The following is a 21,451-nucleotide window of genomic DNA, read 5'->3' as shown; positions in this document are numbered from 1 at the left end:
GGGCCTGGCTTAGAGGGGTTGGAGTGGCTCCTGCTCAAGTGGGCGGGGCTGAGCCTGGGAGGGGGAGGTGGGCGGGGCCACAAATGGGTGGCCAGGACTGGGATGGGCGGAGTTACGAGCTCTGAGGCAGGGCTGAGCTTCTATCCCTGTCCTGTGGTGCCTGCCAGGACACGGGGGCAGGGCTAGAGGAAGGGGTGGGGCCTATTCCCAAGTGCCTGATGGGGCTGAACCTTTATACCCCGCCCCTGTGTTCTAACAAGCGCCTCAGGAGAGGTATAGCCCCGCCCTTTCGTCCTAAAAGGGGTCTCAGGAGAGGTATAGAGGCTCAGTCCTGTCTCGGGCTCTTGGAAGGAGGCCCCGCCCCCTTCCTTAGCTCTGCCCTCTGTGTCCCAACAAGCGCCTCAGGAGAGTATAGATTCTCAGCCGTCTCGGGCTCTTGGGAAGAAGCCATGCCCCTCCCCTGGCTCCGCCCCGTGTCCTAAAAGGTGCCATCACTGTCCCCCTGGATAGCTGCAGCGCCCACCAGGGGGAGGTAGCGCCCACTTTGGGAATCACTGCTTTAGAATAAGGTGCTGACTTATATGCGCAAATTATTGGAATCGGGCTGTATATAATGGCTATCCTACATGCATCTTTCTTCATTTCCTAGCGTGATTACATATAGTCAGGTTCATCATCCACAGGTTCAACCAACCAAAAAACCTTTGGAAAATAAATTGCAAGCACGACTGGTTGGGACAAAAGACAGGGCCTTCTCAGTGGTGGCCCCTCGGCTGTGGAACTCCATCCCTAGCAACATCAGGCAGGCCCCATCCCTCCTGGTTTTTAGGGAAAAAAGCCTGGCTCTTCTCGCAGGCATTTGATGAATTGGAAACTATGGAATGAGTTTCCATAGTTTGAATAATATAGTTGAATAACAGACTATGGATTTTGGAAAATGATTTGGTTATGAGATCATGACTCTGTTTAATTGATTTATATGTGTTTTAATTGCTCATGTTTTAGATTGTTAATTTTGTTGAGATGCATTTTAATGTTTGTAAGCCGCTTTGACTCCCCTTTTGGGTGGGGAAAAGCGGAATAGAAATGAAGTAAATAAATACAAAAATAAATACTGGACTATGGTGCTTTACGTTCAATATTGTGTCAAAACCTTTCAACTTGCCAACTACTGAAGGACCTGTTGCACCTTCACACTACTCAGGGTTTTTGGGGTGGGGGTGGGGGTAAATAAAAAATGTATCCTAGAGTACAAACTAGATGTTATGTTCTAAGCACAATTATCAGTGTGTAATGAAAGATTTGTGTGGTTCTTTTTGGAAAGTACATGGGCAGACCCAGTTTTGAGACTCTAGAGAGGAGTGGGGGCTTTAACCTTTTTACTCTTGCTGAAGTCTCATTCTGGATTAAGTTTACCATGCCTTCTGTTTGTGTTGGAAGGAATGTGTCTGTTTGTACCACCTTTCAAAGGGTTTACATGCGCTGCAAATAATAGCCCCACAATTGCCTCCCTTAACCACTGTTTCTCCTTTCCTCCTCCCCACTATTCATATAATTGCTAATGGCATGAATGTCATCCTGAGTATTTTGCTTCAAAAACAGCAGTTATTTGACAGGGATCTGAGAAACTAAATAAGACCTTATTTCCTAGAAAGTCCAATTAGGAGTGTAGCATAATAGACAAACTGATATATATGTTTATTTGGAAATAAGCCCATACATTTCATTTTGGCTGCATACAGGGCTAGCCCAGGAATTCAGTGCCTAAAATGCAAATGTCACATCTTCAGTTTGGAATGCAATTTGTTTACTTTGCCATTTACAGCAGCTGGAGCTTTACAAACATAAGTTTTTTATGTCATTGTTGAGCTGTGCTTGCACATGCAAAATCAATCAGTCAGGTCCTTTGTCCTGGAAAGTGAATAGTTTCTACAATGCTTAAACAAGAATTGTCAATGTAAATACATTAATAACACGATCTTGTTGCCTTGCCAAATGTAAAATTAGAATGTTTTGTTTCAAGCATTGATTTAATCTGTCAAAGGCAAGAAACATGCAGGTTGGTCTGTAGAAAATTATTTGTGAGTGGCAGAGGCAAGAGCACAAAGCTTTTCAGTTGGATGGGAAAATTGAGTGGGAGTGTTTGGTTGGCCAGAGGTTAGTCTACCAGGAAAAGAATGGTATACTTTGAAGTGTTGTTTCTCCCAGTCTTTGAATAGGGTCAGTTTCATTGTAATTTAAAGTCAAAGTGAAAATTCAGTTCAGAAATAATGGAAACAGTCTCAACTAAACATACTTGGTGAATAATAGTAATTTTTGTGTGCTTTGTAAACTATGAGTAGGATTCGTGTCAGGAGCAACTTGAGGAAAAAAGGGGTTAGCGTGGTAGTTTGAGCATTAGACTCTTGACTTTTGAGACCAGATTAAGATTCCCAATCTTCCATAAACACCTGCTTTGGTGTAAAAAGGTCATTTTTTCTCATATACATTTTTCCTGAGAATGTTCTGACATCACCTAGCCAAGAGAGTTAGAGTGATATGAATGGAGATAGAAAAAGAATCCCCATTTTGGGTCTAGACTTAAAAGGCTGGATAAATGTGTGTTGTGTTCCAGAGGCTCTCCTGGTAAAAAGGCTGAAGTTTATCAAACAAACATAGCATGAGCCATGACCATATTTACTTGAATGGAAAACTAAAGCTTTCAGTTTTTCAAAGGTCTGGCTGGCAAAAGAAAATTACAGCACATAGCTGGAGTAACACAAATTAAGGTCAAATGTCCAATTAGCGCAGAAAGTTCTACAAAGCCAGGTCAGGAGTAAGAACAAACAGTAGTCAAGGTTGCAATCCGAAAGTCAGATACCAAGAGTTCACTTATCAGAGTTCCTCAAACATCCAAAGGTACAAACTGAAATTAAAGTCCATAAATCAAGACAGGAAGTCAGTTCAGATTCAAGATTTCAGGATACAACAAGGTCCAAATTAGGGTTGCAAGAACAGTAGATGATTGCCGAAACAATGTCGGGGTCCAGAATTCTGACTCATGGGTAATAGGGCCAAAGTCCAGGACAAAAGTACCAAAGTATGATGTTATCTGTAGCCAAAGAGCTATCTCTTCCAGACCCATTTTTATTCAGAGAGTCTCAGCTGCTGATGATTTCAGTAAGCTTTCACAGATAATCCCCGAAGTCTGTGAAGCTTGCCCCAGGAGAAGGTCAGATCAACCTCTTCCAAACCCACAGCTGCAGCTGAGCCAGGCCAGAAAAACTGCTGGCCATGACATCATGTAACACCTTAGAGACTGAGAGAATGAAGTTGGTCACATAAGATTTTATAGACTAAGCCTACTCCCTCATGCTTATAGAGCAAAGTGCAAAGGGATCTTTTTTTTTTTAACTATGCTGTATGTGTGAATAGCAATAGACATACAAATCTTGTCCGTATGGTGATAAGGTGACATGCTCAGTTTTAACAATGGTTGTTGTGGGGTCAAAGACAGGAGGGAAAATGTTGGCCAGAGCCAAGATGAGTACATAACTATACAAATAGTGAGGGAATTATTGGAATACCGTGGGATAATATGTGCAGTGTGTTAGAAAACATTTGTCTCTCTTTAACTTTCTGCTGATGAACTGAAGTTTGTGTATATATTCCAATTGTTGTTTTTCTTTCCAGTATTCCTTTGTAGGCTTTTCTTTTCTTTGGATTGAGGACAGGTGTTCAGGTATTCAAAGATCAGAGATGAAATGCCCAGTGTTCTGCAGCTGGTTTTTGTACATTCCAATTTTTGGTATCAGATTTACATTCATTTATCCTCTGGCAAAGAAATTGGCCTCTTTATCCAATGTAGAGTGCTGAAGGGCATTGTTAACAGGGGATGGCATATATAGACTAGAGTAGTGGTTCTCAACCTGTGAGTTCCCAGTTGTTTTGGTTTTTAACTCCCAGAAATCCTAACAGCTGGTAAACTGGCTGGAATTTCTGGGAGTTGTAGGCTAAAACACCTGGGAACCCACAGGTTGATAACCATTGGACTAGAGGATGAACAAGTGAAAGTGTTTCGGAGACTGATTGTTGACATGATTAGGTCCTATAATGACATTTCCTGAGTAGATGTGTGGCCACAGGTGGACCTGGGATTTCACAAGGTCCTGCACCCATCTCCCCATTCATGTTGTCCTCCGGTGGGTGAGTAACTGAGATTGGGAGGCTATCTGTAGGCAAATAAAGGCCTGCGAAAAAGAGCCTTTGAGAGGGGTATCATTACTGTTCATTACAGGATGTATTTTATTGATGATATGTCTGCGTGATCTCACTTGGGAGCACAGTGCGATCACTAGTGGGATTCTGCTGTTTTCTGTCTCCAGTCTTTTCTGTAATAGATTAGTCCTGGGAAAACTCTAGATTTTTTCATTATTTTGATTTTATTGTTTTTTACTTCACATGGTGGGCATTGTAGCTTGAGGATTGAAGAAAGTGTGTTACGGGGCAAAGCCTTTGAAAAATGTATGTCTTTTCTGGGTTCCTCTCTCATAGCATGCCCTTTCTGTGAACTTTTTGGTGCAACACTCTAGTTCCTATGATCTCCTATACCTAACCCTGTAACAAACCTGTAAGTGTCTGTGAATTACACATCCATGTAATAGTTCATTGATTAAGCCCCTTTCCTTGTTTGTTCTGTGTTCAAAATTCATACTGTAACCTCTTTGTACTATTACTTGTCCTCGTAATGTGTAATACATGATAGAATTATATAAATATATTACATAGAATTATTTCTGTTTTTTGTTAAAGAACTAACCAGTTGGGACCATTCACAAAGAAAGAATTTGATCTCCTAGCCCCAGTCGTGGACAGTTTCAGCCTCATGACATATGATTATTCAGCACCACAACGGTAAGGCAATAAAAACAGAAAATAATTACACACTATAATGGACACACAGAACTGTGACTGTAATGTCAACAAACATACCGGGAGCTCACATCAATCCTGATTATTATCCTCTAGGATTGGTAACTTTGGCAGGTCCCACTGGGATTACAACTAAAAAGAAAAACTTAAAAAAAAAAAAGAGGGGTGAGGGAAGCCAAAGAAAATTATGAGTACCCTGGAGTTCAGTTTTTGAGAAAAGGCTTTTTAAAATGATGTTTAACTATGGTAATGGTTCTCTACAATATAGTTGAAAGTTGGGATACCACTTCTGGAAGTTTTACAAAGGCATTTATTCCCTTATAAAAGGGTGTTTTGGGGAATACTGTGGCAAATTGGGACACCCAAAAAGCATCTTATATGATTAGATTGAAAATTCTTAGTGAATCCAGTTATAAAATATATGCTTGTTAGAATTTCTAGCACAGTAGAATGTTATCCTTTATGAGGTTTTAACTAGTGATTTACAGATATATTCTCAGCATGTTTATTAGCTTAATAAAAGGTACCTAGAAAAAGGATGTTTAAATTGCAGCCTTGTCTGTTTATGTACATGTAAAAAAATTGATGTTTGTTTTCTCATGGGAACTGAATGGACAGGTGAAAAATAAATAATAGGTCAATGCAAGGACCACAACTGAATGTTGCTTTGTTTTAATTAATTATGTCATTGTATGTTTTAGTCACTAAAATTTAGATTGTGAAATGGCATTTTATTGTGGACAGTGACATGGCAGACCAAAAATAATTATAGTTGGTAATCCATGTCCACAGATTCAACCATGCACAACTTGAAAATATTCAAAAAAAGAAAATAATCGTCCAAAAGCAAACCTTCATTTGGCTATTTTACATAAGGGACGCCAATTTTACTGCACCACTGTATACCATGGGACTCGAACATCTAAAGATTTTGGTATCCATGGGTTGCTTGTGTGTATCCTGGAACCAAATTCCAGCAGAATTCAAGGGTCCACCATATACATAAATCTCAGGGTCTTTATAAATATTTCTATGTTAGGGTAGAACTATATACATAAATAACTGTTTTGCTGTCTTGGTTTGAGACTTGGCAGTTTGAAAGTTTACAATAAATATAATGGCTGTTGTTCCTTTTGGCTTGCATATATATTGCATTTTTTACCTCTTCTCATCTTGTTTGGCAGGTATTTAAAATCCCCGTCTGACATAGTACCTTAGGATAGGCAACTAAGAAAGTAACTCTTCCTTTATTTTAATCCCTTTTTACTTGGAAGTAGTTCTAACAGGACTTTAATACACACAAAATAATATTTTCTTCCCACTTTATCAACCCCTGTATGAAATGTTTGTATCTTGCTAAGGGAAATCATCCAACAACTTGCCCAAGCAAAGTTACAAACAGAATTCTGTATTACACAGGAGGCACTTCCTTTTTCTTTAGGGCTTTTCAAATTTCAGACATCTCCAGCCAACAATGAGCATATTGAAAACAGACAGGGAAATGTTACAATAAAAGCAGACTGTCAAGGTTGCAGGAAGAGGCTTTGAAAAAAAGGTTATATTGCTTGAAATGCCTGACGGATGTATGCTTGAAAAATCCAACACAAAATGATACAGTTTTATACTTTTTCAAAAAGCAAGAATGAAAAATGCTATAACTCTTATCATTTTATGTGTGTATGTAAATACCAGTTGACAATCTGATAATTGTGAGTAATTTTCTCCATTTAAAAAAAAATGAAGATGGTAACTTCTCCAGAGCAGTTTTACAGATATTAAAATTCATATTATCCCTTTCTGGACTAAATGCCCTATAAAACCTAGATACAATTTATGAAGATAAAACAAGCTGACAGAGGCAAAACAAAATATAATCTAGTAATGAACCAGCAACAATAAAATTAGCAAAGAAGAGCTATAATTAAAGAAATGTAATGAGTTGTCATGCTTTGTCTTTCCAGGATCCGTGTATTAGAATTGACTCATCCTTCTAGCTAGCTATGCAGTTTCTTTTGGGGATTATGGCCTAGAATCCTAACTAAAGTAGACCCATTTAACCAGTTGCTGACACAGTCAACACATAGGTAAACCTGGTTGCTCGAATAGTTCTAATTTAAGGTAGGACTGATTTAGTCCACCGTCTCCTTATTATTCATTTAGAGTATTCTCACCTCGAACGGGACTCAGAGCAGCTTTACAGAACACATATACAGCAAACATTCAATGCTGATTACACAATTAACAAAGACAACTCAGAAGAGGGAACGGCAGATATTTTCCATCTTGCTTCCGGCATCTTTGGAGGTTGTGCTCTTCTTTGGTCATGGAGGGTGGCTGTCACTCCATCTTCCATGCCTTCCACCGAGCTTGCATGCCGTCTATCGAGTTTTCTCGATCGGACGCCTTTATAAACTCCCCACTTAAAAGCGGTACCTAATTTACCTACTCACATTTCTGCTTTCAACCCAGGTGAGCTGGGGCTAATGGTGGGTGCTCATCCCCAACTGCTCGAACTGTTGACCTTTCGATCAGCAGGCTCTTTCTGCAGTACAGTGGTTTTTGAATAGGCAAACATTTTCTTCTCTGAGGATGCTACCATTCAACTGTTTATTTGCTCTTTCTGCAGGCCTGGCCCTAATTCTCCATTACCTTGGATGCGAGCCTGTGTTCAGATGTTGGATCCAGAATCCAAATGGAGAAATAAAATTCTTCTGGGACTCAACTTTTATGGCATGGACTATTCTGCACTCAGTGCTTCAGGGGAACCAATATTTGGTAACAGGCAAGGTTTTGGATAACTCAGCGTTCTGAAAGCACTATTATTTTGACTGTTTTGAATGTGTCAGTTGATGTGCTTGCTTATTATTGGAGTCTTGGGCAGAGGGATTAATTCTTATCTGAATGAATGAATGAAGCTCTATTTATATCCTGCCCCATCTCTAAAGCAACCTTTCTTCCATCTCATCTCCAGACTGTTTGCACCCTGTTCACTTTTCATCCAATATCTTGCTTTCAAATCTATTTGAAAACACTGCTCCTTTCCTAATGTCTCTCCTTCGTCCAACAATGGCCAGTGCACCAGTCCTATAAAATGCATAACATTTTTTTCTAGTATTTTCAGAAGCAGATTGAAATAAGGCCATTGCTAGCATCATAATGATGTGGTCAAAATACTGTGGAAAGCTTTACTCTTTTTCTCGTCCAAAAAAGGAAATCTTAGTATTGAGAATTCATTTCCACAATCAATGAAATTAAGCATAGATTTAAGATATTTCCAGTGGCATGCCCAAAATCTTTAGGATAAAATAAGCCCCCCTAATCACAGATGAAACCCCTCTGGTTTCATTTAGTTGTGCCTATGGCAAAATTGTCTCTTTAGGATTTCTAGGTCTTTTCGAGCGAATTATGGTGTGGTGGGACAGTTAGTCATGTAGTTTAATGACATTCAGGTATATCTGCAGTTTCAAGTAACTGTAATCCGGCTGGTAACATATCCCCCTGTCGATTATACTCTACTTCCTTATGGAAATTCAGTCACAAGATTATATTCTAAAAATGAATTTGGGGATCTATTTTGAATATATCAACACACTTTATGCTTCCAAATACCTTTTTGCCATACTGGCAATCTGTAGCTTCCCCACTGTAGATAATATATTGTTGAATATATGGTACACACTGGACCTGCACCTTTCTGCTTTAGTTCTTGTTTTACAGATCTTATGAGATGATTTTTTTCATGTTGGTTTCAAGTCATCTTGAGAACAGAGTGTGAATACTTGCCTTGCTCACCTAAAAGGGAAGCAAGTCAAACATTGGTAGCTCCAAGCTTTCAGTTGCTTTTTGTGTCAGCTAAAACATTTGAAATACTTTCAAGACATATGAGAATAGGGTGCATGCTCTTGAATATTTTTTAAAAAGAATCTTGAGTGGGCTTGTCTTCTGTTGGTTACACATGGATGGTGTGTAAAATAAATTGCTAGTAGAAAAATGTAAGAGACTTGACATTGAACTGTGGTTTTGAGAGACAAAAGAAGATTCCTTGCAAACTGCGTGAGGTTGCAGAATTCTATAGAGAGCCATATTGGCTGCCTGCCATGCTGTAAATAGCAAGCAATAAAAAGTGATACTTAGAACAGCTAGAGGTGAGAGCTTCTCCAAAAATTATGGCAATGAAGCACAATAAAGGGATGTCTGCAGTGATCTTTGGAAAGAGACATGTTTCGGACGGTCATGTGATATATTTACAGAATGAACAGATATAGCCTATGGATGCGGACAATATTTCTAAGATAATTTCATGTATTCACAGGCATTAAAAAGTGTTAGATTCTATAATGGTTCTTTGATTTAACCTGGCAGGTTGTGGTTCTTTACTAAAGGCATAGGAAATAAAACCTATTGACCTCAGTGGGACTCTGTTCTAAGAAGAGACTCTGAGGACATACAGCTGTACAGAAGTGATGCTGTCCCATTCTGTTAACTGATTTTCTGTTTTTAGCCTTATGCATTTACTATCAGCTGCTGAATAGAGACTCTACTGATTCAGAAGCAGCAACCAGACATTTGGTGCAATCATTTACTTTATGTGTGTGTGTGTGTATGTTTGTACATTTCAGGTTTTCAAGTCACCTGTCGACTTATGATGATCCTATGAATTTCATAGAATTTTCTTAGGTAGGGAACATACCAATTCCTTCCTATGAAACACAGTCAATAGCACTGGTGTTTGTTGGTGGTCTCCCATCAATGGACTAATCAGAGCCGGCCCTCTTTCACTCCCAAGATCAGGTGGGATCAGGATGTGAAGTGTTTTTGAATTGTGCATTATCAGGGGCTGTTTACCTACGTAAACAAAAAATTGGGAGCCTGTCCTAGGAACAAAAATAAACTAGTTTGTTGTGCTTTTTCTGTATAGCAATTGAAAGACATGAAATGAAAGTACGTCTTTATTTTCCACCTCTCATTGTAAAAAATAATCTGTGACATGTGAATACAATAAAAAGGAATACATGCTAGAATGCAATTGTTAATATTAAGACTCACCATAGCAATTACTTCTACTAGCACTCTGTTGTAGATTTACTGAATGTATGTTGTAAGTCAGTTGTCAAATACAGATTACTCTCCATGACTACTGTCTAATCCTGACTGTTATTCTGAGCAAGCTAATAAATCTTGTCAAATGTTGACTCTTGTGGCAAAATCTTTAAATATGAAATGCAGAATGTGAGGATAAAATTCATAGATGAATGCATAACCTAAAAATAGATGAATGCATGATCTTTGAAAAAGGAGGAAAGAAAAGAGAGTGGGGAAAAAGTAATGTAGGAGCATCTTTAAGACTAACTGGATTTTCCTTTTGTATGAGCTTTCATGGATATAAATCTATGTCTTTGGATGCAGTACAGGTGGATAGCATCCAAAGAAGAAGGTTTAAATCTATGAAATCACATGCCCAAAGCAGAAACAACAACATCAAACCAAACTAACAACAACAAAAAGCTTTACAGGCGCCATGGCATTCCTATTTATCTACCTCTTTTTTCCCCTTTTATACTATAAGAAACTAACACAACTCCTTCTTTGAAAATTACTAAAAATAGAAGGAATTTGCATTAATAGTTTGTGGGTTGGATGCAAGGAGACAACATTATTTAGCTCTGCATTTTCTTGTTAAAAAGAAAACAGGTGAATTACAAATATAGCAAATTAATCAGATTGTCTCAATTTTTTCTATTTTGATTATATTTCATCATTTCTTATCATTTGAAAGATCATTTCTCTGAATTTTCAATTATTTATCTCCCTCAGGTCGAGTCTCTCAATAGCATGTTACGGCAACATGTGCCGTACCGGAAAGGAGATTCCACCTGAACATCAGGAAGAACTTCCTCACTGTGAGGGCTGTTCGGCAGTGGAACTCTCTCCCCCAGACTGTGGTGGAGGCTCCTTCTTTGGAGGCTTTTAAGCAGAGGCTGGATGGCCATCTGCCGGGGGTGCTTTGAATGCAATTTCCTGCTTCTTGGCAGGGGGTTGGACTGGATGGCCCATGAGGTCTCTTCCAACTCTACTATTCTATGATTCTATGTGTTGCTCACTTTTGCTTTTATCTCCACCATTACTCTCTCAGGCAGGATAGACCTGGAGGATGAAGCCATGGTTACTCAGTGATCCCCAAATTTTCAGTGAGTGAAAATTTGAACTTGGTAGCTTAATCAAATTCTTCAATACTTTTATCTAATCCATAGCATAGATTCTCCATGATAACTCTTCCAAGAGTAAATTTCCCTTCCGATTGATAGATTTATCTTACTTCCTGTTGTAAGTCAGATGTTTGTAACTCTGAGACTGCCTGTACTCTGATCTTGAGAGGTGTACTGAGAATTTGACAGGCTCGCCATAAGTTGGAGTTGACCTGAAGGAACCTAACAAAAGGGATCCTGTATTGCCTTAGAAGTTTAATGAGAGGGAAACGTTGGTAGCATAAATTTTTGCACACTACAACTATTTCCTCAGATGCATGGAATGAAATTCTACTAACAGATCTTTCTAGCCATGGTCATCCAAAACATATGGCTATGGTGATGAGTTGGCAAGTTTAGATTTAACTGTTTGTTGGGGAACAAAGGAGGATAGGTGCATTCCAAAGTCAGGGTGAATGGCCACTATGAATGAGAAATAATTGTCACCAGCATCGCTACACAAGGACACTGTTCTGCATGAGGCAATGGCACAAGAAGCCAATAAACTTTCATCAGTTTGTACTTATTTATAAATACTTCATTTTGGGGAGAAACGCAATTACCTTCAAATTAATATTACTACTTTGGGCACCTTTAAGGGCACAACAATATGTAATCTCCCTGGCTGACTTTATTGCTACATTTATTTGACCAAATAGTTCATTTTTCTGTAAAAAGCATCTAACTTTAAATGGCAAAAACTCAATCAGTGTCAGAGCTTGCATCTATAGTGAATTTGGTTTGTAGTTTATATCTTAACATTGCAGGCACAGATTTTGTCCTTGACAAATCCATGGATAACAGATCACAACCAAAAAGTAGAAGGACTTCTAAACCAATTTATACATTCATGTCCATCACTTCATTTTCCGCATTTTACCACAGTTGAAATACATGAACCTGGGGAAAGCATTGCGTTTCTCTCTGTGACTGTGGCTTATTCGCACGTGGAAGGCATAATGTGAAATGGCAATCATGTGATGAATAAGGAAATGAGTTCACAACAAAAATAGCATACATGTTTCCCCATTTTTGTCCACAATATTGAGAGCCATAAGTTATTTTCAATGCAATTTGTTTTCTAGTTGCTTTATATCCTGTCTATTCACTAAAGAGTATTATTATCCTTGCATCTTTTTTGTGGTATGAAGAGCCGTGATAACAGAGTTCAGAAAATAGCAAAACAAACTACATTTAGGATTCATTTAGTATATATGGCTTTATTGAGTGTCTGCAGGCGAGGGGAATCATTTGAGGATATCTAAGCACACACTAAAAGTGTGTTATTACTGTTTTTCAGTAGGTAGCCATTTTTGTCTGTTACAGTATTAACAGAAAAGGGAGGAGGAGGCATTTAACCACAGGTACTTTTAAGTGTTTTATTTATTTTAGTAAGCCCTGTTGTGGATTTCAATCTACTTTTGTAATTAGTGCACCCACAAAGAAGGGTTGGACTGGAATAAGGAGTATGGACTGATAGTCAGGGATGTCAAACTTATTTTCACCAAGGGCCACATCAGCCTTATGGTTGCCTTCAAAGGGTTGTTTGTAAGTGAAAGAATGTATAAATGTAACTACCGAATGTTGCCCGGGCATTAAAAGCCTCACAGGCATCTTTGACTTTCCCTGCATTTGCATGCTAGTTTGCTCTGAATTTGATCATGCAACCTTTCCTCTCTCTCTTTTTTGACAACTTCTTTTATGTTCACCTCTGATAATAAGTGATGGCTCAATCTGACTAATTTTAATTGCTACATTAATAGTATAGTTGTAATAAAAACCAAGATTTATGAGGCTTACAAGGACTGAAAAGCTAAGTATATTAATTTTAGTTTCATGTAAAAGTTATAATTGGGAACCCTTCGGAAGGATTTATAATGTACGTCAATTGTCTTAATGCTTGTTTTAATGTTTATTCGTTTGAGCACAACTTATTTTAAATTCAGTGTCTGCAGTTTAGCAAAGCCTCTTCATACACATACCTTGAAGTATACTAATGGGATTGTTCTCCTTCATGCCTCAAACCACTCGTTTCGATAAGTTGCAACACAAGATACTCCTTCAAATCAAAAGAATTCTGAAAACATCTCATAATTTTCTTTCTTTCATTTATTCATTCGTTTGTTCGTTCGTTCGTTCATTCATTGATATCCTGCCTTTCTCCTTATCCAGGTCCCAAGGCAGTGATGATATAGCATTGAGAGTAGGAAGTGATACTGAGGTTTCAGGGGGAATAAAGGAGCTGAACTTTAATAAAGAGATATTTCTTTTGGCACCTGCACAAACACTTCCAACACCACCTTTTTAGCTCTCCTGTCATTCTGAATAATGGCAAGTTTGTGGGTATCTCTTGTCTGTTTTTATTGCTTAACAAAAGTTAGTTTCCCAAGGGAGGATTATGAGAAATTGGACCTCCTTACCAACAATTTGAGGGCATGGTATGGCAGAATTCTAAGATGACAGCACTATTTTTAGCAAATACTGTTCACCAAGTTTATAAAAGAGACATTAAGGATCCACTCTTACTCAGGTCTTCTCCATTCAGTCACGTGATTTCTTGTTCCCTCCATGCCGTCATGCCAGCCACATGACCTTGGAGATGTCTATGGACAACGCCAGCTCTTCGGCTTAGAAATGGAGATGAGCACCAACCCCCAGAGTCAGTCACGACTGGACTTAACATCAGGGGAAACCTTTACCTTTTATCTTTTCGGAACAACTAAGAGCTAATAAATTTAAAGGTTGAAAATATGTCATCCAGTCAGACTTGCAGCAGTAGATATTTCTCCTTCAGGTTTTCTCCCATGACTATGTTGTCAAAATAGTAAGGTTATTGATTATGCATGCTGATTTTGGTGTCCGCCTGTTTTGGGTGATGATATGGTTCTTATGTAACAGGGACAGACCCCCCCCCCCCTTATCATTCAATGTTTGTAAAAAGAAATGGAAACCAGAACCTATATGGTTCATATTTGTTGGGGTTAGCTACACAGGGGCTTGGCAAAAAGTGGAAAACCATGAAGATAAATAAAAATTACAAATGCTATTTTTATATGGAAGAACATTTGAAAGACATCTGTAGGTTCTCCATCATTATTCTGTGGTCGGCTTTTACTGGAGGTTGACCATAGAAATGCACTGGAGGGCCTACCAATGCCTAGAGAGAACTTCTTTTATTGTGTATAGGGCTGCAGTGGGTGTGACTGGCTGGATATAGCAATCTGCGAGTATTGCATAAACTGTGTAGGTTTGTGAAGAAATGTGGTATATTTTCGGTTAAAATGGAAGATTAAGAAGAAAGATACTTTTTTCTTGTAGTCTGATATTAATTATAACTCTAAAGGGGCAGTTACTAATCTCAATTCAATACTAGGAGAAAAGTTTGCGTGCTGGGAAAAAAGTGCCCATTCATCCCTTTTACAAATCCTCTTGTAATAGGAAGCTTTCGAACAGTTCTGTAAAGAGGTTTTATGGATATCTTTGGACTGTCCTAACCAGCCTGGATAATTTCATAAATATACTGTCAGTATATAGCAGGCATGGGCAAACTTTGGCCCTCCAGGTATTTGGACTTTAACTCCCACAATTTCTAACAGCCAGTAACCTGACTGAGATTTCTGGGAGTTGAATTCCAGAACACCCACGGGGCCAAAGTTTGCCCATGCCTGGTATATAGCTATTATTTTCCACTTCAAAATTGTCTGTATGTCAAGAACCAAGTTTTATTTTCCTAACCACAAAGTTCTCAGCTCTAGTATGATGTCTAGCAATGTTAGTAATCTTTGAAATGTTGAAGTCTATCTCATGCTGTATTCTCCAGAATCCCCCAGAATGCATCATTACACTAGATTAGGGAATGAGGAAAGGTTTTTTTTAAAACAAACAAACAAAAATCAACTATCAGAATGGATGTTGCAGTTTATGCCTTGAAGCTAAACTAACTTCTAAAATGGAGATTGCAGCCTGAGTGGTCACCCAAGACAAAACTATCACAGGATTTTCATGGTAAGATTTGTCCAGAAGAGATTTGCCATTAGCTTCTTTTAGGACTTGTGTGTGGCTTGCTCAAGGTCACCAAGTGGATTTCATGGCTCAGTGGGAATTTGAGCCCTGGTCTCTAGACTCATTGTCTAGTACCCAAACCACTATAGCACGCTGGCTCTCAGTTTTCAGAAACCTAAATCTAGTCTAGTCTCAGATAGATTAGACCCATTGCAAGAACTGATCAATTGTGTGTGAGCTGCTCTAAATAGCAGCAGTATTGTACATTTACTTTAGATGTGACACTAGATGAGTTTTTTTTAAAAAAATCTGAAGACAATTTGTTAAGTTTTTGAAAATAATTTAGGATTACTAGTTTAGTTGCTCTTAAGAAACGGGGGGGGGGGGGGGGGGATTAAAAATGCATTTGTAAGATAGTGACAAATATTTAGTTTCCTAAGATTTGTGTCTTGGAACTATATATGTGCCTTCAAATTGTATCTTGACTTATAACTGCAACTACCAGTAATTATTTTTGAAAAGTAATTTTCCAAACTCCAGATTGCATGCATGTATGAATGAATGTGGATTTATATGAACTATTTTTTGTTTCTTCATTTGCTGTCTCTAGTATTGATGTCTAATATTTGTTTGAAGGATGTTAAATATAAAGGACATCCGGCATTTCTTGACAAGCTAGAACTTCATGTTATCTGGAGGGAGTGAATGCTGTAAACGAATGGCTGCAGTCACTTCTGTGATTTATTCACCAAACAGCTTAAGAAATATGAATGAGTGAGGAACTATTTTAGGTTCTTGCTCTAGTGGAGGTATTATTCTGTGAGCAAAAACCTTGTGTCTGAGTCTCCCAACTTGAGATACTTTTCTCTTGTTAAATAGACATCACAATTTTGTGGTACAGCTGTCAAGGAGAAAATCTTTTAGTGTGATTAAGAATAAAAATAGACCAGATTTTTCATGCAGGTAGTTAAGATTTTTTGAGGCCTGGATCTAAAGATAGATAGATAGATAGATAGATAGATAGATAGATAGATAGATAGATAGATAGATAGATAGATATATTCTCGTTACTGATGGTTAACCAGGGATAAAGTATTGGGAAGATGCAGCTGAAGAGATTTAGTTTACAGCATAAATTAATCAGTTGCTTGTGATTAGTCCAGAAGCTGAAACTAGCAAATGAATGCATTTTGAAACAAAATATACAAATAGTATTGCATTCAGATAATTAAAATGTCATAACAGTTTTCACGTTTCATTGCTTAATTAAGAGCAATAAAGACCATGCTAAATCAGAATGAATCTGTAATTTCAGTGCTAATCACACATAAATGCCAGTGTCAGCATCATAATGAGATGCACAAATCTGGCAGTAATGAGGTTGTGACTATTGGGGAAATTAAAGTGAGTGTTAGCATAAATTATACAAGGTTTATTCTTGTTATAATAATTGTATTCCCAAGAAGCGAATTTCTGTGAACTGTGGTTTAATGTATGGAAAGCATGTACCTAAGTGTGGTAATGACAATCTAGGGAAATCTGTCTGTTGACCTTTCCTGCTTAGTGTAAATGTATGTATTTTCATTGTAAATATTGCTAGAATTAAGTCTTGATTTCTCTAGAGGAGAATGCACTAGACCATGTTGGGAAGCACTGGTAGTCTGAACCAAGTGTTTTAACTCAGGAGTTAATATATTTTTAAAAAAACTCCACTGTTTTCACTTAGATACAGCACTGTATCCCTTCTCTGGTGTTGGACTGATAAGGAACTGGGACATGAGATCACTTCATATATGATTAGATATAAAATTTAAATAAATAGTCTATAAAGTCCATAAAGGACTCTTCTTTATGTTCATATAGCTATACATTTTCTGGAGGAACGGGAGGGGAAGCTGTACATACTCCTGTATATCTTTTTTCCATCTAAAGTTGTTATTGCTATCAGGTCCCTGAAAATTGACATTCACATTTTGGAGGTCAAATGACTATCTCCTCATGGTAGAACACAAATTATCACCTTACATAGCCATTTCCCTTGAGCAACTTGTGGAGCAGCTACCTGCTGTGTGAATGTTGTTAACATTATATCTTCATTTAATTAATTGTAACAGAGCTGCTTTCTTTGTAGACCTTTCTCTACAAAATGCTTATTTGTCTCATGGAGCCACAACATGCCATTCAAGTCCAGTACTTGGGATATTAATTGTCTGCATGAACAATGTGTTCCCATAGTATATCTCAAACTTTCTTCTCATGCCTGCATAATGTGGAAGCAACAGTGGAGGTTCATAATTAATCAAAATGTATTGTTAGTTTGTGTGTGTAGGTTTTGCTGTTTCTCTATGCAGCATCCAAGCCTTCTGCTATTGCTCATAAGTTGGATAATGGTCAAACTGTAGGATTTGAGTACAAATTAGTCATTTTCTTATAAAATTCTGAAGTGATTTCTTGTAGGTAGTCAGGCATGTAATTTAAAAGCTTCTAGTGAAGCATCCACTCCTTGTTATGGCTGTGCCAAGCAGAAGTCATACACTAAGGAGTTCACTGCTCAAACAGTATTTTTACTAACTAGGGCAGTACTTCATAACATTTTTGACACTGTTGACCCCTTGAGCTACGCATCAAAATCATAGTTACTCCCATTCTTTTATTAATGCCGAATGTGAAAAGAGAAACATGGGAAATCACTTTGTGTTACCTTCCTTTTGTCATCATGATTTATTTTCATTCCAACATTATCTTCTTTGATGTACAGCAAAGATCTGAATGAAACAGGAATGGCCTGAATTTGGCTGTGACCCCTTCACATAATACTTTCAAGGCTCAAGATTTCATAGCACTGCCTTGAATATGAGTAATATTTTTGCTCATTTCATAGCAGATACCTGAGAGGAAAAGGTGGAAGTATCTCCCTAGTGAAAGCATTTTGATGAAGCATGCAAGGGAAATGAATGAAAAGCCTTCATCCCAATTGCCACTGCTGTAGCTTTGGAAGGAGAGAAGAAGAGCCAGGCATAAGTTCTCCTTCTAGCCCAATTGTCACTGCTCTGGCCTTGTAGGGAGAGAAGAAGAGGAGGATATAGCTCCATCACCCATCATGCTTAGGAAAAGAAGCAGATGAAGGGCCCTTGCTCCATCTCAATTGTTATTGCTGTGACCTCAGATGGTGTGAAAAGTAGGCAGAACCTGCTGGATTTAATGCCCTCCTACTGTCATTTCTTTTTCCTCCTGGGTTATTTCTTATTTAGCCTGTAAGCCTGAGTACAAGAAACCATCAAATGTGTCTGAAGGGTGGGGTATAATTACAAATGTGTGATTTGTTCCATTAACCCTCTTACAGGAGCAAAAATCTTCACCACCTATTCCATGATCTGCATTTTGACAAACTAGAAGCTCATCTGTCTGCTGTGGCATAAGTGTTATTTTGATCACCCTCATTAAGTCCATTATTGATTGTAAGCTCTGGTTTAGAAATAGAAAGAATAGAAAGAACTTTATAGAACTGAAGTGGGGAAAATAGCAGAATTGGGTGGGGTTTTCTTTACATATAGATGGCATCAGAGTTTAAAACTCTAGACAAACTTTCCAAGTAGTTTCATGGTGTTAAATAGCATAGGGAACACATTAGGGACCTCACGAGCCAGTAGCTAAGAAGTTGAATAGCAGTCTTCCAGCATTTTCTGAGTTTTTCCCTTCAGGAAGGAACAGAGCCACCATAAAGCAATGCCTGTAAATCCCATCCCAATAAAGAACACCAGAAAGATGCCATGATCAATGGTAAACTCACTGACCAGTTAGGCAGAATCAATAGGGACATACTCTCTTTGCTCAGTGTCCGTTGTGGGCTGTCCAGTGTCCACTAAGGCGATAGAAATTGTGTCTTTCTCATAAACAGACTGAAAAAAGATTGAATTTAGAAAATCCATCTTATGCAGGGACTCTTGCAGCTGAGATAAAATGAGCACATTGCAAAGAATCACTTAGAAGTAATGTGGCTTATTTCCCCTTTCCCTGGCCTAATTTAATCTTCAATTAATAATTATGTACTGATTGAGAACTACTGCCAGAGGGTTTTTTGTCCATTCCTTTAACACAGAATGATGCCTTACAAAATCCTGTACTTTTAAAAATTCCTCACAGGAATGCTAATTGTGATTGAATGCCATGACAATGGGTATTATACGGATCCTGTTGAGTTCTTTTTGAACGATAGGGGGTCACTCTTCTATTTTTTTCTCCTTCCTTTATCTTTCTTTCTCACCCCACTTCCACATACTTGGGTTCCAAAAGGAACATAATTACAGTACTGCATTCTGACACAAGATTGCCATGGACGAGCAGAATATATTTTTCAAATAATGTCAGCATTTCCCCCCCCCCGCCCCTAAATATTGCTGCTGAAATAACCTGTAAATTCCAGACCCATTCCTTTACCCATATATATTAACCTTTAAATTCAAACCCTACTCATTTAATTTTTTTTAGTAATGCTTTCCTGATATCTGTATATGATGACTATTAATGCCACACATAATTCTTGGAGTTGAAAAAACTGGACCTAGTTCCTAGCATAATTTTTTTCTTACCCTAGCCTTCTACAGAGCAATCTCCTAACAAAAGTTTGAGAATCTCTTGAGGTTTGTGAAGTAGATCTGTTAATTTATTTTTCTCTTCTAAGTCTTGTTATGTTTGATTTCTTGTTTACCTCTGATTCATTATGGAAATTATGTTCATCAGGCTGTGAAGCCTGATCACCAAGTAATATTCAACAAGGAAATTTACAGGCCTTAATTTTCATGCATGCAGATGAGTGATAAATTTGTTTTTATTTGCAGCCACAATTGCTATGCCTCTAATGATGTATACAAATTAAGTGCTCTGAGATGCAATTTAGCTGAAATTTTAAACCTGTGTTAAACAGATTGTTTGCTATTTTGTAATTGGCAAATAATAGTGAAGGTGAATACATTTTTGAGGAATTCCTTAAAATTGTAGTTTTCTGTAATCTTGTTGGAGACTTAATTTCTCCTGCTGCTTATCATTCAGTCCTGTGGTTGTTGAAATTAAACCACACAATGTTAATTATGTGGTGACTATTCAACTCCCATGATTCAGTTGGGCAGAAATTGATGAAAAAATGATCTTCATACAGTTAGATGAGAGTTTTGACATCAAAGTTGGAATTTTTCTGTTTGGGTGTCTTAATAAAATGGAGCTTTACTATATGTATGGTGGAAGTAGCAGTAAAGTGGTGATTGGTGCTCCGTGACCATGACTTCGGGCTACAGATTCACCTTTACTGCAGATCAGCCACAAAGTCAAATGTCTTGATACTGTCAAATAGGGGTATGTTATTGCCACAACCTTATTTTTTATTTTCATTGCTATGACTCTGTACCTTCCTGACGAGAAGCTTCCCATTGGTGTATAAATTACTAGCTTTGCCTGGCCACACGTTGCTGTGGCTTATGGGAATAATTTGTTGGCCAGGTGGAATAGCAGTGAATAGCTTTGGAGCCTCAAAGCCTGGCCATTTTCTGGAGTACCTGTAGTAGCACCTTCAATCAAAGAGCCGCTTTGAAGCCTGGCTACTTCCTTTGTAGGGAAATCATTGTTTGGCCAGTTTGAATTGCACTGAATAGTCTTGCAGCTTAAAAGCCTGGCCGTTTTCTACATAGGGCATCCTGGTTGCAGGGGACAGAGTAGCCTCGTGGCTTCTGAGCTTGGGGGTTTTCTATCTAGGGGAAATCTTGGTTGGCTAGGTTGAATAGCACTAGATAACCTTGCTGCTTGCAAGCCTGGCCGCTTTCTACCTTGCGGAATCCTTGGTTAGCCAGTTTGAATAGCAATTAATAGTTTCAGTGTGGCAGGTATGAATGCTGCAATTAGGCACCTTGATTAGCATTTAATGGCCTTGCAGCTTCAAAGCCTATTTGCTTCCTGCCTGGGAGGATCCTTTGTTGGGAAGTGTTAGCTGGCCCTGATTGTTTACTTTCTGGAATTCCCTATTTCCCTGCTTTCCGAGTGCTGCTCTTCATTTACTGTCCTGGTTTTAGAGATTATATTGTTCTGTGTTATTATACCACAGTAATTATTTCATATTACAGTAGAGTCTCAGTTAACCAACATTCGCTTATCCAATGTTCTGGATTATCCAGTGCAGTAGGCCTTTTGGTAGTCGGTGTTTTTGTAGTCAATGCATTATTGAGCATTGAACTACTTTTTCTGTCAAATTTGTTGTATAGCATGATGTTTTGATGCTTAATTTGTAAAATCCTTATAGACTTTTC

At 38.2% G+C, this 21,451-nt stretch overlaps 1 protein-coding gene across 5 annotated transcripts in view; it reads left to right on the top strand.

Moving 5' to 3' along the window:
• chid1 (chitinase domain containing 1) overlaps positions 1 to 21,451 on the top strand; it is a 134,118-nt gene that overhangs the window by 68,954 nt on the left and 43,713 nt on the right. For 4 of the 5 annotated variants that reach the window (XM_062975659.1, XM_003214770.4, XM_062975708.1 and 1 more), the window contains exons 9-10: positions 4,792 to 4,893; positions 7,538 to 7,693. In XM_062975659.1, the coding sequence (XP_062831729.1) occupies positions 4,792 to 4,893; positions 7,538 to 7,693 (258 nt within the window). The remainder of the gene's footprint in view (positions 1 to 4,791; positions 4,894 to 7,537; positions 7,694 to 21,451) is intronic. The other variant, XM_062975811.1, reaches the window with a different exon arrangement.

Source organism: Anolis carolinensis, chromosome 1 (assembly GCF_035594765.1).
Source record: "Anolis carolinensis isolate JA03-04 chromosome 1, rAnoCar3.1.pri, whole genome shotgun sequence".
NCBI lineage: Eukaryota > Metazoa > Chordata > Lepidosauria > Squamata > Dactyloidae > Anolis > Anolis carolinensis.
Note: the sequence above shows the minus strand (reverse complement) of the source record. Positions and strands in the feature narration are given on the sequence as shown.